We start from the raw sequence: 14,583 nt of genomic DNA on the forward strand, positions 1-14,583 counted from the left end.
AGTGCTTCCAGCACTTACTGTTGTCTGGAGAGGCAAGTTGGGACATTCCTGGGGCTGTGTTTGCAGTGTGGTTCCCACTTTCCCGAGAGGCTGCCTCGGAGGCAGGAGAGGGTCTCTGAGAAAGAGGCAGAGAGCTCACCACAGCAGGAGGTGGTGGGCTCTGGAGTTGTGTATGAGTTACCAAGGAGATTTGTGGCCTGGAATAGTACGGTATGGATGTCAATCAGCAGCTACGGTGGCAGAGTGGTGGGATTTCTTTGTTTCTGATACGTCCAGGGTGTAGGCTTCAAAGGATTCTCTGTGTTGGGAGACTGTCTGCTACGGCTTGTGTTTTCTCCTGCGGAAAATTTTGTGCCAAAACATCAGTGGGCTGTGGCCGACCCATGGTCAGTGACTCATGCTGGTCGTCTGTTCTGTGACCTATGAGTGGGGTGGCGTTACCTACAGGGATGTTTGCAAACTTGACTCTGTGTAGGAGGGGGCAGAACGCAGTGGGAAAAATGCATGGGGTAAAATGGAGGATCATGTGATAAATGGAATTACACATTTTGATCACACGACTGATCATATGGATATCCCCACGACACAGGCAGCAGATTAGAGAGAGCAAGAGGCAGGAATTCCCTAGTGAAATATTAAGGTTTAAATGAGGACATACGCCTCATTAGTTCGTTTCCTCATTATGACTTTGGCATTAAAATGAGCAGAATTGCTACAAAAGGCGATTCAACAAAATAATTCAACACAAACTTGGACTGATCCGACTCACTTGGCATTTTCACTTCCTAAGTGCAACTCATTGTTCTGTGTGGGCTTTAAGGAACAGCGTAGTCTTGGGTTAGTGTTTGTTCCCATACCAAGCAAGATTTGCTTTGGATCAAAAGCAACTTCACCATGACTGGCTAGCAGCACATCGCCTGATCCTGCTTCAGGCTATCAGAGACAGAACCTTCGGCGGTCATCCTCTTCCCAGGCATGTTGCAAACCAAAAGCCATTTTTCATCAAAAAAAAACCCCAACACGTTTTGAAGGAAAAATTTCTGTCAGTTCTCGTTTTGAGTGGCCATGGTGTGCAGCAGAACTGAATACCACAAACTTATAAGTGCTCCTGGATTTCTTACCAAACCCTTTTTGTTTTGCATGAACACATTCCATTAAGAATCCCCTATTCTTAATAACCTTTACAAACAATTTTATGCCCTCACATCCTCTGGGTCATTCCCTTGCAAGGAGTAAGATTCCTATAGGTCTTATTTCATTTTATGAGACATAAGTTCATGTCTGGTTCTTACCCTGGGTTCATACTCACTTACTAAATTAAAGGTCTGTATAAACAAACTTCAAACAAAAGCACCATACAGGTGTGTGGAGTGTAAACATGCTAAGACCCAAAGTGCAGCTAGTAAAACCAGCTACAATGATTTATCCAATGGATGCCACAGCTGTAACATTTTCAGCAGCTTTTCCTTGATATGAAATCATTCCAAAAAGTTGGTTCATCTGAGTAAGCCAGGTTGCAAAAGGAGAGAGAGAAGATTCAGTCCGGTGAAACAATGCTGCTTTTATGGCTAATGACAAAATATTCTGGTGGGGTGGGGTGGGTTTAGTTACGGGACACTTCCTTTTGCCCTAGAAGGTATCTATCCATTCTGCCCTGCTTGTTACTAATAAGTAATGCCCAGTTTCTTCCTCAAGATAGCAGCCATGCCCAGGCTGGAACTGGACACCACCTTGCCTTATGCAGGTTAAGAAGGAAATGAAATCCCCAAAGTGATTTACTTATCAGTAAGTGGAAAGAATGCGTTGCAGGAGAAGTGAAATTATATTATATATATAAACTTAATCTAAATTGTTTTCTCCCTTCCAGCTTTGTATTGCAAATAAGGCTGCAAGACTCATGCTGATCATAGTGAGACGTGATTTATGTTTCCATAGAGACACACTGAACAATGGGTCTTCTAAAAAAATGAATATATAGGTCCGTCTCCTTAGCAGCTGTAAACTGATGCCATCCCACTGACTTCAATGGAATCACACTGATTTACACCAGCTTTGGATCTGGTCCAAGCTGTAGAATACTTCTTTTTAAAATGTCAACTCTACCTACTATAAGACACAGAGTCCCTTTGCACTTCTTCACTCACAGCTCTGCAGAAGAGAAAGTTAATTAGTTAGGTTGCCAGCAGACTATATTTCAAGGACTTTTATTTGTTGCTTTGTCTATCCTGACTTGAGAAACTGTAGGCATCCCTGCTTTTAATAGGTCTTGCAGTCACGAAACTGGAATGAAATATGGCTCCTGACCAATAAAAAAGGCTGTGTGCACAGAGCGGGGGCAATGCCTAGAGGAGGGGCTTTTTGTGTTTTGTTTTGTAACTATTTAGCATTCTTCTGTCAGCATTAAAAGGCTGGAGACCAGTTCTGCAGATCAAGGTAGTCTTTGACAGCAGTGCTTTCATTGGCTCCGGATTTGAGCCCAGCTGTCTTCAGGCCGTGGCAGGTCCAAAGCAATGAATGCCCACGGGCAGCGCTCCCATTAGGGGGAGGTCAGAGCGCTGACATGTTCAAAGCACACAGTCGAGATAATATCCAAACACACACTTGCAACAGAGGGTGGAATTTGGCTCCACGTACATGAATAATTATCTCTTACCTTTGGCAACAGCAGCTTAGATTTTACTAACTAACTTACTTTTCCCTGCTGATGCTGTTTCCAACGTCTCACCAAGGCCTCGATCCTGAAGCTGGGTCTGCACAGCCAGGCCCCCGTGTCCATATGAATAGCTTTTGAAGAAAACGGGGCTCTGCTTGTGTAGATCTGATTGCTGGATCAAGGGCTCAGTGAAACCAGATGGGTGAGTTTAACTTTCTGTGCCTACTCAGTTTCACATTAAGATTCCTCTTTGAAGGGCTCCCTTGCTTTGACCCTTGTTGGAACGGATGGGCAGCACGTATGGAGCCATTTCACTGTCACCAAGCTTGGTGTAGAAAATCATTTCTTTGTGATAAGGATTTTTAAACAAGAATGCACAAGAGGTCAAGTCCCCAGAATCACTGAAACTGCATTCAACAAACAACACTGTTTTTCCCCCAGCTTTGAGCATATGGACAGCAGTAATTTTCTACTGGTAGCAGGTGGACACAACCCCAGTGACACAACCCCAAGTCTTTGTCAGTGATGTCTCAATCAATCTTTGGAGAGAACCAGGCATGAAGGATGAGGGCATCATGAGGCCATATACTTACATGTCCTATTAATTGGGATGATGAGTTTTAAAGTCTCAGAGCCTTAAAATTCCCCTGCCCTGCAGTGTGAATTCCACTGAATATCACTGCGTTCCTGAAATGAGACTCTGTTACTCCCTAGGAAAGGTGGAATTTGTAAGACCCAGGACTGTATTTTCAAATCGGACGAAAGTTCCTATTTTCTACCAATCAGTTACCAAAAAAAAAAAAAAGCCAGTAAGAAAGAGAACAGCAGACTTGGCTGCTTTCTGTGCCCTTTCCAGCCTTATCTCGACTGGAAACAAAGGTGCGGTTTGCAATCCCATTAGCTCAATTCAGCAAGTATAACATGACTGTAAAAACAGCTAACACGTTTTCAGACCGGTCAGCCTACATCTCAGGGAGTGCTAAGAGGGCCGTTCAATAACTGAACTGAGCTAACAAGACTGAAAACCGCACTGCTTTTGCCCTGGACAAGACAAAGCCCAAGAATGAGCATGAGTCGCTCTCTTACCTTTGGCTGCATGGGAGGTGGTGGAGGTGCTAACACCGGATCCGTAATGTAGGTCGTCTTTGTGCTGGACGGTTGGTATGGCCCAGCTGGATTCTGGGCCAAGGTGTTAACTGTGGTATAGGCTGGTTCGGGCTTCCAGGTTAACTGTGGCACATAGGATGGTTCCGAGCCATTTCTTCCTCCATAGCCAGGGCCTCCGGGGTAATAAGGATCTTGGTACCGCCCCGGGGAGGGTGCATAGCCATAACCAGGCTCGGAAGGACGTACAGGCTGCGGAGCATACCCGTAGTCAGGGCCGCGGGGCTGAGAGGGAGCATACTGTGCTGGCCCTGGGGGGCGGGCTGGCGGAGGAGCATAGGACTGGTTTGGACCCAGGCTGCCGTATTGCATAGGCTGGGGGCCGGGTGGCTGGAAGTGAGGGCTGGGCTGGGCCGTTTTCACCTGTACGTTGAACGCTGGTCGAGTGGGAGTGGACGCAGTGGTATAAGAAGCTGGAACTGGCTGCGGCTGAGGTTTTAGTGTACCAACGGGGGTGGGTGGAGCAGCAGGCTGTGCTGGTGCCTTGGCAGTAGATTTCTTGGTGGCAGTGAGAGGCGGCTGGTTGGGAATGATCATCCGTTTGTGCCCGGTAACAGGCGTGGATCCCGGGGGAGAAGTAACTGGGGAGCCGGTGGGGAACCCAGAGCCCTGTAGAACAAATGAGAAAAGAAAGATCTTATCACCCGCAAGAAGGGAACGTGCAGATGGTAAAAACAAGCAGCGAGGGTTAAATGGAAATAGGATTTTACAGCAACATCTGCACAGCAACTGAAACTGCTTAGTAAAGCAAGAATGTACCTGGGACTACGCATTATAAAATGGCAATAGCAACCTTTTCCTGCTCTGCAGAACAGGTGCAAAATTGGTGCAAAAGAACACAACGGCCAAGCAGGATTTCACACCTCTCTGGGATTTTTCCTCTACCAAAATTTGCCCTAATTAGTGGAGAATAACAATGGGGGAGGGGGCAAGCGGACGACAATGCATAGTTGTAAAGTTTCCTGTAAAATAAGAGAGCTTTGCAATGGATAGGACTCTCAAACGTCTTCATGTGATATTGCCCACCGCCAAGGAGGCTCCTTTCAATACACAGAAGGCAGTGCAAAGGGATGAATTAAAAGCAGCTCCCATGGAAATGTTCCCAAAGCAATAAGCATCACCCCAGATCAAATGTCAAAGCAAAATACGGAGCTATGCCAATATACACATATAAAGCCTGATTCTGCTCTCAATTATGCTGGTGTGAATCTGGAGCGATTGCAGTGAGGTCAAAAAGGTATAAATCCAGTGAAAGAGCAATGTGAGGCCAACAGTCCTGAAGACTTAAAGCTACTGCTCCCCTAAATCCAGCGGGACCAACTTATAGGGCACAGGACTGGGATTCAGGAGACATTGGTTCTGTTCGCAGCTGTGGCATGGAGGTGTTGTGAGATCAAACCTGTCCCTGGGTCTCGATGGACATATGCAGAATTAGTGAACCAATCAGATCACAAGACCTGAGCAATAGATCAAGGGGATTTTAGATCTCACGTGTCTAAAGCATTTGTTTTCGTTAAGACCTATTTAACCCCGCTGTCCAATGAAAGGAGGACATCTCTGTGGTAGATCCAACGTAACCAACGGTGTGGGAAAGTTCTTCAAATCCATCTCATTTTCCTTTTTAAAAAGTTGCTATATTCCCTCCCGCTTTCATTATATATCGGAAGAAACATAAAAGAACAGAAATGCAATTTTAAAATTTCCCATGCGTGTCACCTTTAAATGGGTCTGAAATGGCGTTCAGAGCTTCTGGGTGAGTCTTCTGCATGAAAGGGATTTTCACTCAGACTCAGTTCTATAATCGAAGAGTCAATTTCAGCCACGGTGGAGGCAGATGCAGCTCTCATTCACGTGAGTGCACAAGAAGGCTGCATTCGATTTTAGGCAAATATCTGATTCCACAGATTACCAGTCTTGTATGAGTTGCTACCGAACCCAAGCCAGCAGTGGAAAAATTCGTAATTTACATACGTAAAAAGCCTTTCAACCTCCTGGACACAACACACAAGGAAACCAGTAAAAAAGAATTTAATCTGCCATCAGGCAGAGAATTTATAAAGGTTACTTAGCATGGGGACCTAACCTAAGAAGATTTCCAAATGTGCTGCAGCGTTTTTAAACAAATTACAGTTGCGGAGGCAACTTTGGAGCAAACCCCAATCTTCAACGAGTCACCATACAGACATGGAGAGAAAGAAAGGAAAACCATAGCGCACACCTGAATCCAAACGAGCGAGAGGTGAAATAAAACAAGGCAGTAAACTTCAGCTGCAGAAAAATACAGACCAACGTATTTAAATCCTGACCTTTCAAACAACCATGGGATTGGTGGGAAAGACAGTAAAGTGAAGAGGGTGGAAAGATGAAGGACTGAGAACAGAGAAGCCAAGGGGACAGGGGGAAAGTGATTTAAGGCCTTGCAGGTGAGGAAAGGAGCTTATTTGCTGACTTAATGAGAAATTTTGCTTGTTGTCTGATCTATTCCGCCCAGTGAATGTGGCATTTGAACCTAAGCGTGCTAGAAATTTATCAGCTTCCCCACATATTTTGTTCTGGTAAATGACAGTAATTTGTCCACTTACTGTAAAGGGATGAAAGGACCGAAATGCAACGGAGCCTAAATACCCCCAGAAAAGTGCTTCTCCTGGGGCAGAGTGAGGAGAAGGTGGATAATGTTTTCCTGACAATGGGCTATTGGGGGGAGGTGGGGAGAGGGAGAGGCCCCATTCACCAAACCTGTGCACAGCTTTTGTGTTTGAAAAACAGGCTCTGAGAGAAGATAATGAGGAACTACTGCAAAAACACAAGTGGAGTTTTATTAATCAGCATACGAATTCAACAGGTTTAACCCTTCCAACCCACAATATGGGATGTTTGGTTTTGTTTTGGTTTTTTTTTTTGTAATTTCATTTACCGTGTTAATTACAGACCCCTGCAGGACAGAAACAAGGCAGATTTGGTGTTCCACACAGGTTAGACACACTCCATCCCAGAGAGAACTTGGTGCCTATTGACTGGTGAGATAGAGTCCAGAACGGGCCCAGAACTGAGACCAAATTCACAAAGCAAAGAGCACAAGCTGCAGAGCTCCCTCTCACAATGTGCTCAAGCCATGGTTAGCATAGGGGACTGGGCACCAGGAGACCTGGGCTATATCTTCCACTGAGTCACTCTGTAACCCTAGACAAACAATTCACTGAGGGCTGCACTGTGTCATTCCAACCACAGCAGCCCGCATTCAGATGGAGGAAATCTGCCTCAGGAGGAGTCACCAGAGACATTCTTCGTGATTGACCCTGAATTCCTCTTGGGAGGCTGGGGACCAGCTTAACACAAAGGGAGGGGAGGGGGGCACATCCGTTCATAGGATGTGGTAGAGAAAGGGGGCAGGGCTATGGCTTTTGGGGAGTCTCGGACAGCTGAGAGCACTATCGCTCCTTGGGATGACAAAGATAAGGGCCGTGTCTGCCCCCTGAGCAGGGGGGAAGAAGAAAAGGTTTCTTGAACCCTTGATTCTTTTCGTGTACCCCTCACAGGGCTGGCCACAATCTGCCTACAGCGTCTCTGTGACATACACAAACGTTCAGGTAAAGCCAAGGTGGTAAGCCAAGATGAGCTGGAGATGGAGTAGAACTCTCTCTCAGGTGGTTCATTTTTAAAGGTATCAGAGAAGAAGGCATTTGAAGGAGGAAAGGAAGGTGCTCAGATACCAAGGGGATGTGTGGCACCTAGCCAGCCCTCTGTAGGCAGGTGAGATAGCTTAGAAGGATGTGTGTGTATGCATTAGTGCAATGAAGAGGCCAGTTCCATAAGTAGCAGCCCAGAAGCACACAAGAAGGAGTGAGTGGGGCGAAAAAAGAGAGGTCTCAGAAGTTTATGTATGTATCCCAGGATCCTGCGCTGCCTGCTTCAAAGCCATCATTTGCGAGTGACCTATCACACCAAAACATACAATGTGGCATTCCCTAAGATTGTTCCCACACCAATGCAGGCCCTCCTGCTGTTCGCGCACTAGGGGAAAGCGTCTAAATGCACTTTGCAAGTGCAAATTATGATCCTGCCAGTTACCGTCACCTCCTTCTTGCAAATAAATATTGCAAAGAGAGAGTAAACTAGAAACCCCAGATGCTAGTAACACAGAGTGGAAGAGAGAAACAAAAGTAGGAAGGAATTAAATTCAGAACCACATCTACTGTCAAAAATAAAACATAAGATCAGAGGGCTTTTTTTGAACAGGGGAAAAAACACAAGAGCCTTGTTAAACACAGGTGGAAGTAACCTAAATGTACTGCCTCTTCTATAAATGAGTAAATCCAGGAGTTCAAAGGTGAAATAATAATCACAAAATCAAGTGACGCTTGCATTCAGAGCACAAGGGGAAAACTTACTTAAGTAGACAATATCTTGTTTTAGGATAAGTAATCAGTTTAATCAGCAACTCCTGTCCTGCCTCTTTAAATAAAGTGAGAGTTGATATATTTCTGCATGTATGTTAAGAGTTTCCATGTACAGCAGATAACGAAGGGAATCCAATGTTGGTTATTCAAAAGGTTCAAGATGTCCCGAGGTGCCTGATTTTCAAAGTTGCCTATTTGCACTGCTTAGGACTACCTGGATGCATTTCCAAAGAATAAAGGTCTATGTGAATATTCACCGTCATACAAGTTATTTATGCATGCTTAAATTTAGACTAATTCAATGTCTCTTTAAAGTGACTCCTATCTTCATCCTTGGCTGCCTAAATATGTTTAAAAATCTGACCCAAAGACTTTATAATCTAATAAAACACATTAATCCAGTAGATTGACTTATTTTCTAATGAGATCCCACTGCACATTTGTATTTCACTCCCAAGAAATGCAAATGTCTTTATGGCACGCACTGTACACAAATCGGCAGCTGTACTCATATGGTACAGCCGTGTTTATGTGGGACACAGCTTTGATAGCTAGCTACCCAGCCAGCTGCCAGGTATTTGAGGGTTTCACTCCAAGACATTTCACTGAAAGGCAATAGGAAGAAGTCTAATAGTCTTGGTCTCAAGCTGGATTGAAGAGAAGGGGCCCAGGCTTTGCATATGCCATGAAGCAACCACAGGGGCACTAAATAATTCCGGGGTTGATTTTTTGGTCTTCCTTCTCCCTGCTGCCTCTGCTACAGAATGCAGGTGGGTTGGACAGGGAAAAGGGGCGTAATCAGGGTGGTGATTACTGTTCTCATTAACAACCTCTTGTGGACTCTCTGACATGACACGAGCTTGGAACATGAGGAAGGAAGTGGTGGAGGAAGGAGGGTGACAACAACCAGGCCCTCCAGCACTGTATCTGAGAGGACAGCCTTAAACAATTTACAAGTGCAGGGCAAAAACAAACACAAATCTTAATTCTGCGCTCAACACATGGACCAAATGACGAGGCCACGTCACAGTCTTCCATTTCCAGCACCACATTCATTCTGGAGGCTCAGGCACATCAAAGAAGCTTAAAAGCCTATCAGGCCACCACTGTAACTTCATCAACTGACCCAATTAATTCCCGGTATACCTCTGTTATGGTCAATAGCATTGGGAGAGGGATGAATTGAGCTGGTCTTCTTTGGGTCCAGATTTACTTTTCCTTCCCCCCACCCCACGCGTGATGGAATTGCTGGTTCTGAGAAAGCATTGCCACAAAACTAGTACTGGTTTGAGCTTTTTGGGTGATATCACCTGATATGAATGAGAAAGATTACGTGAGAGATGGAGTGGCTTCCAAAGGTAGGGAATATTAGTCTGGATAAGTAACTTAACGTAATGACCATGGGATTACCAGTGTTAAAATTACCATCCATATCTGAGTCTTTGGATCTCAAACTTTGCCCAGATTTCTAATACTAAAAACACAGAGTGGGTCCAGATTTCACTATAGAGACCAAGGTAATATTTTAGCCACTGAACATCAAAGATTCTATAATGTTTGACATAAAAGCAACACACAAACAGTTGACCTAAATACTTTTAACTCTGGTAGACAACAAAAGGCCTTAGCTTTAGTTTAATTCATTGAAAAAGCTTGTTATGATTAAAATTGACTTGTCTAGCAAATCCACCAGTGCAGTTCAGCTGAGATTAGCCATCTACCATAACTTATCTACAGGAATGTATGACAAATACCTCGGTAGATCTTGGCCAAAAAAGCAACAAAGGTTGTTGTCCCATAAAAATAAACAAGTAAACATTTCATGAACTCATCTCGTGATATTGCAATAACGTCCATCTCTTACAACTGCAATGATAAAGCAGAGCCACTTTGGACTCCAGGACCGTGCAGCAATAACTTTCGACATTTGCTGAATATGCGCCTCATGGGCTCAACAGTAAATGTCAAAAGCTTCAGGCCAGAGTCCCACAGTCGGCTCTGAAAGGCAGAACTGTTGAATGCAACCCAGGAACAGACGACCACAAACGGGATGAAGCGATGCCACGTGAACAACACGTCAGTACATGCAGAGGAATGGAGAAACAACCTCAGGAACATGATTTCTGCGGAAGGATATCAGCTTAATGATGCAGGAAGGTTCACACCATCATGATGTTCAGCAGACTGGATCTTTCTGATGGAAATGAATGTTGTACCTTGCCAGGCACAGGCAAATAATTGATTTGCCACCCACAGGTGAAACTCCCCACTCCCACATAAGTTACAACTTGGGGTAAGCAAAGTGTTTTATTACTTGTGCTATTAGTAAGCATAGCAAACCTTATACACTTGAAGTATCATTATTAAGCTATCCTCGGACTTCTGAGCTTTTCCTCTTATTGTTACAACAAGATATTTATAGCTAGATGGAAATAGGATCTAAGATACTGTAGTTCAGAGAGTTATGAAGAGGACGAAAAGGAATGTACAGCTATCCCTATGACTATTTGTAATGTACATATGAGATACAGAAAATGAGTATATAAGCCAAGAAAGCGAGGGTATGTGTGTGTGTGTATATATATATATAAAATACACACCTAGCCCACACATGCCTTCTGGAACAGTCCTACAGAACGTAATAGAAAATGAAAGCCATCCAACAGAAATGCAGAGCAGGCATAGAATTCTGTATTAAATTCTATAGAATAGTCATCGTCCTATCTCCCACACCACTCAAAAAAAAAAAAAAAAAACACAACCAAAAACCACCTTATAAAAAGGATACAATTTTCCACTAAATTCTGTAGGGTTTTTTAAAGAGCAATTGCTCTGGAACCTTATTGGTTTCATCCCTTTTTAAACTCTACAAGCTCTTAAAATGATGCATATTTACCCACACAAAGTTCATGAAATACATATACACTCACACACCACTTGCTTTGAGTTTTTATTACTTCATTTCATATTTTGGGGTTTAGGACTCCGTTTATTTGCAATACTGCTTCCACTTAATTTTAAATTTATTCCGATTTTCAGACTCAAAGAGCTGATTAAACCAACTTTAAAAAAACAAAAACCAGCCTTCCACAGGGCACAATCATATCTGAATGGTGATGTTGCCTCTTCACTTCCTGAGTAACCCTCTGTTTTTGTTCCTCTTCTCCATATTTTTTGCACGCTCTGCAAACAGGAGTGCAGGAGAGTAAAAACAGCAGTGGACTATTCTGTGCTCCTGTAACATCTGCTTTCTTAAAGTTCAGCTGAGGTAGGGAACCCCTCATCTGCCAATACTGTTAGTGGGCTACAAAATTATTTGAATTAGTAGCATGAATGATTAGGACAAGAGAAAAACCATAGAGCCTTGACAAAAAATAAAATAAAAATACAATGACAAGGAGACATCTGAGGCAGCTTCCCCCCCCCCCCTCCTTTTTTACCTAGCTTGAACACACATCTTTTCTGCTGACCAATGATTTCCCATCAGCAAACCAGATTACAGTAGTTTGTCAGATGGTTCCTTTTGATTCTACCCCACTACCTGTGTAAAGGGAGGTCTTTTACTTAATAGCTCTGTCTGTGTTATCATGGCCAGTTAAAGAATTTTAATATCCACAATCATCTCAGCTTCCAGCTAAGAAGTCCATAAGTATATTTGATTTGAAAGATTTCGGTCAAGTGTGTGTGTGTAAACAACATGTAACATACACATATAATTGAACGTGTGGGGTGGAAATTACACATATGGGGATGTAACCATATTATATATGTATATTACTTTCACCCCTATATATATAATTTCCGCACCACATGTTCAGTTACATGTGTATGTTCTCTCTCTCTCACACACACACACACGGCAAGGTGACCCATCTTAACATGTTCCATTTAAAATCCAAAATGTTGAAACAAATCAGGAAAATGAAAGAGAAGCATAATTTTATTACAACACAAAATACCATCTATCAAACAGTGATACCCAAATAAAAAGCTATCTACATACTTACAGGGAACACTGTTTCTTTATTAAATTAAATGGAAATTATGGTCATTTCCTAACTATTTAATAGAAACAGACTATATTATTCAATTTGTTGCTAATCAGGTATTTACTTAAAGACACATTACTTTGCTAGAAATGTAGCATCTGGTCTGGTACTTTTGTTTTCCAGGCATAATATCAATCTAAAACTTCTATGTAAAGTAATAATGGAGTCATTTCCCTCACTAGATTTGGCTCACTTGGAAATTGCACTATCAATTAATCTAGTTTTCCTAAGTATGCCCAGGGAAACAAAATCCACCCACAGGCAATTGTAATTCTAATATAAAAACCCAATAGCTCTTTTCCATTTTTTATCCAGAATGCAAGAGCAATTTTTTTCCAATGGCTGAATATTGCTGAATGAGGTGAATACTTATTTTGAAAATCAACTTTTTTCCAGACAACTTAATATCATGTATTAGTGTAATACCAGGTTTCTTTACGCACTGCACTTCTACCAGCTCAGCAGTTTTTTTAAAAAAGAAAGTCAATTAAACTTCAGCAATGACGAGCTAATGAGCCCTATTCAGTAATGATTTATAATTTGCTTCATTTACACTGTTCTTAAATCAAAATCAGATCTCAGGACTTTCGCTTCATGACTACTGATTGGGATAAGCCGATCAGAGTGGAATTTAGCTAACAGCTAGAATATTCTGTAATACCTACGGTACCTGTGTTACATTTTAAAAGACATAGTATCAGCCAGATTCTGATCTCAACTACACTGCTGTCAATTTAAGCTAAATCCATCGACTTCAGTTTACTTCGGGTTTACATCGATGTAACAGATCAGAACCTTGTCCATTGTTCCCTACGTATTTGGATGGTTAATTCATTTTTAAAATTCCTTCCCCTCAACAGGGATGTATTGCAGGTTTCTGTGCAAACTGTAATGAAGCTCACAGATAACACCTCCTCTAGGTAATAATTATCATGCTCCGCTGAAAAATGAACATGAAAAAAGATCTCTTCTTTTCACATTGCTGTAACCTAAACCAAAGCAAATGGAATTTATAATCTATGCTAAATATAGGCTGCTCTGGCATCAGACTACATCATCTCTAAGAAGTGAATCAAATGTATAATAGCAATGGTATCTAACAATGAATCTCTCTAGGTCAACCGTTTATAGGGAGCCATATACAATTACACAAAACACTTTTGCACACGGAATTCAAAACAAGCTCTCTAATTTAAAACAGACATTCTCCTCACCCTCCATTTCTCTTACATCAATTTATGTTGTTTCTACTAAATGTTTATTTATTTATTGAGAATGACATCTGAATTATACATTCATGTGGTAGCTGTATAAATATATACTGATGGCTATTGGGATTTTTAGCCTGTCTATCATTAACATTTTAAACGTCACAGTTTGAAACAATGGCTTTCTAGCCCAGGGGAAGACACATTAAGTGCTAAAAGCTCCGGGAGCAGAGATTCTAGACTTCTGAGCAGTTTGGCTCCCACAATGTTCTAACATGAGACAGGCCCCATCCAAAACCCCATTTGTGGGCACCCAAAAACTATGAAAAACATTGGGTCCAGAGCCAAGCATTGCAGTTTTCACGTACGTGTGTCCTGGGCCCAAGCAAAACTCCAGATTTGAACATTGGGGAGGCGAGAGCTGGGGAAGAATTTAGGTTAGGATCCATTTCTCGCTCCAACTGATTTTCACTGTGTTATTTCCCGCTTTATTAAATTATTTTGAGTTTCCTTTAAAAAAAAAAAAATAGTGCACGTCAAAAATCCTGGCATCATAAGAAGTCAATGAATCTCTCCTACTTACAACCCATAAAAATTCACCGAGAGACCCAGTCATTAAAACACAAAGCAATGCCATTCGATAAGCTTTCAGAAAGGTAATTCTAGCCTTTGTGGACTCTCTGAATTTCTCTAAATGACTCATGGGCATCTCTGTGGAATTGTAAAAAATGAAGGTTCAACCAGGTTAATTTTTTCCCCTCCTAAATTTACAAGTACAGCTGCAAAAGGTGGTTTGCCAGAAAAAAAGATCTAGCTGCCGTGCAGAATTCCTCTTGCCCCGACCAAGAACACTGCTTGCGCTCCACGCTCACCTTTGCCGAAAAACGAGAGATAAACCACATTAAAGGATGATTGAGTTGGGGTTGGTCCTGCTTTGAGCAGGGGGCTGGACTAGATACCTCCTGAGGTCCCTTCCAACCCTCATCTTCTATGATTCTATGAAAGACAAACGTAATTTTTAAAGCCTCACGGGATGTGTGACGTAAAAATTGATATTCAGCTGAAACAGCACAAAGCGGCTTTTTGTCCAAGGCAGCTGGGAGGTGGGGCAG

General features: G+C 42.6%; 1 protein-coding gene across 10 annotated transcripts in view; it reads right to left on the reverse strand.

Moving 5' to 3' along the window:
- LPP (LIM domain containing preferred translocation partner in lipoma) overlaps positions 1 to 14,583 on the reverse strand; it is a 400,945-nt gene that overhangs the window by 142,284 nt on the left and 244,078 nt on the right. For all 10 annotated transcript variants that reach the window (XM_067561073.1, XM_067561068.1, XM_067561064.1 and 7 more), the window contains one exon: positions 3,740 to 4,426. In XM_067561073.1, coding sequence (XP_067417174.1) covers positions 3,740 to 4,426 — 687 coding nt within the window. The remainder of the gene's footprint in view (positions 1 to 3,739; positions 4,427 to 14,583) is intronic.

The sequence above is a fragment of the Emydura macquarii genome, unplaced genomic scaffold, assembly GCF_026122565.2.
Source record: "Emydura macquarii macquarii isolate MOO-44397 ecotype Brisbane River unplaced genomic scaffold, CSIRO-AGI_Emac_v2 contig_2365, whole genome shotgun sequence".
In the NCBI taxonomy this organism is placed as follows: Eukaryota; Metazoa; Chordata; order Testudines; family Chelidae; genus Emydura; species Emydura macquarii.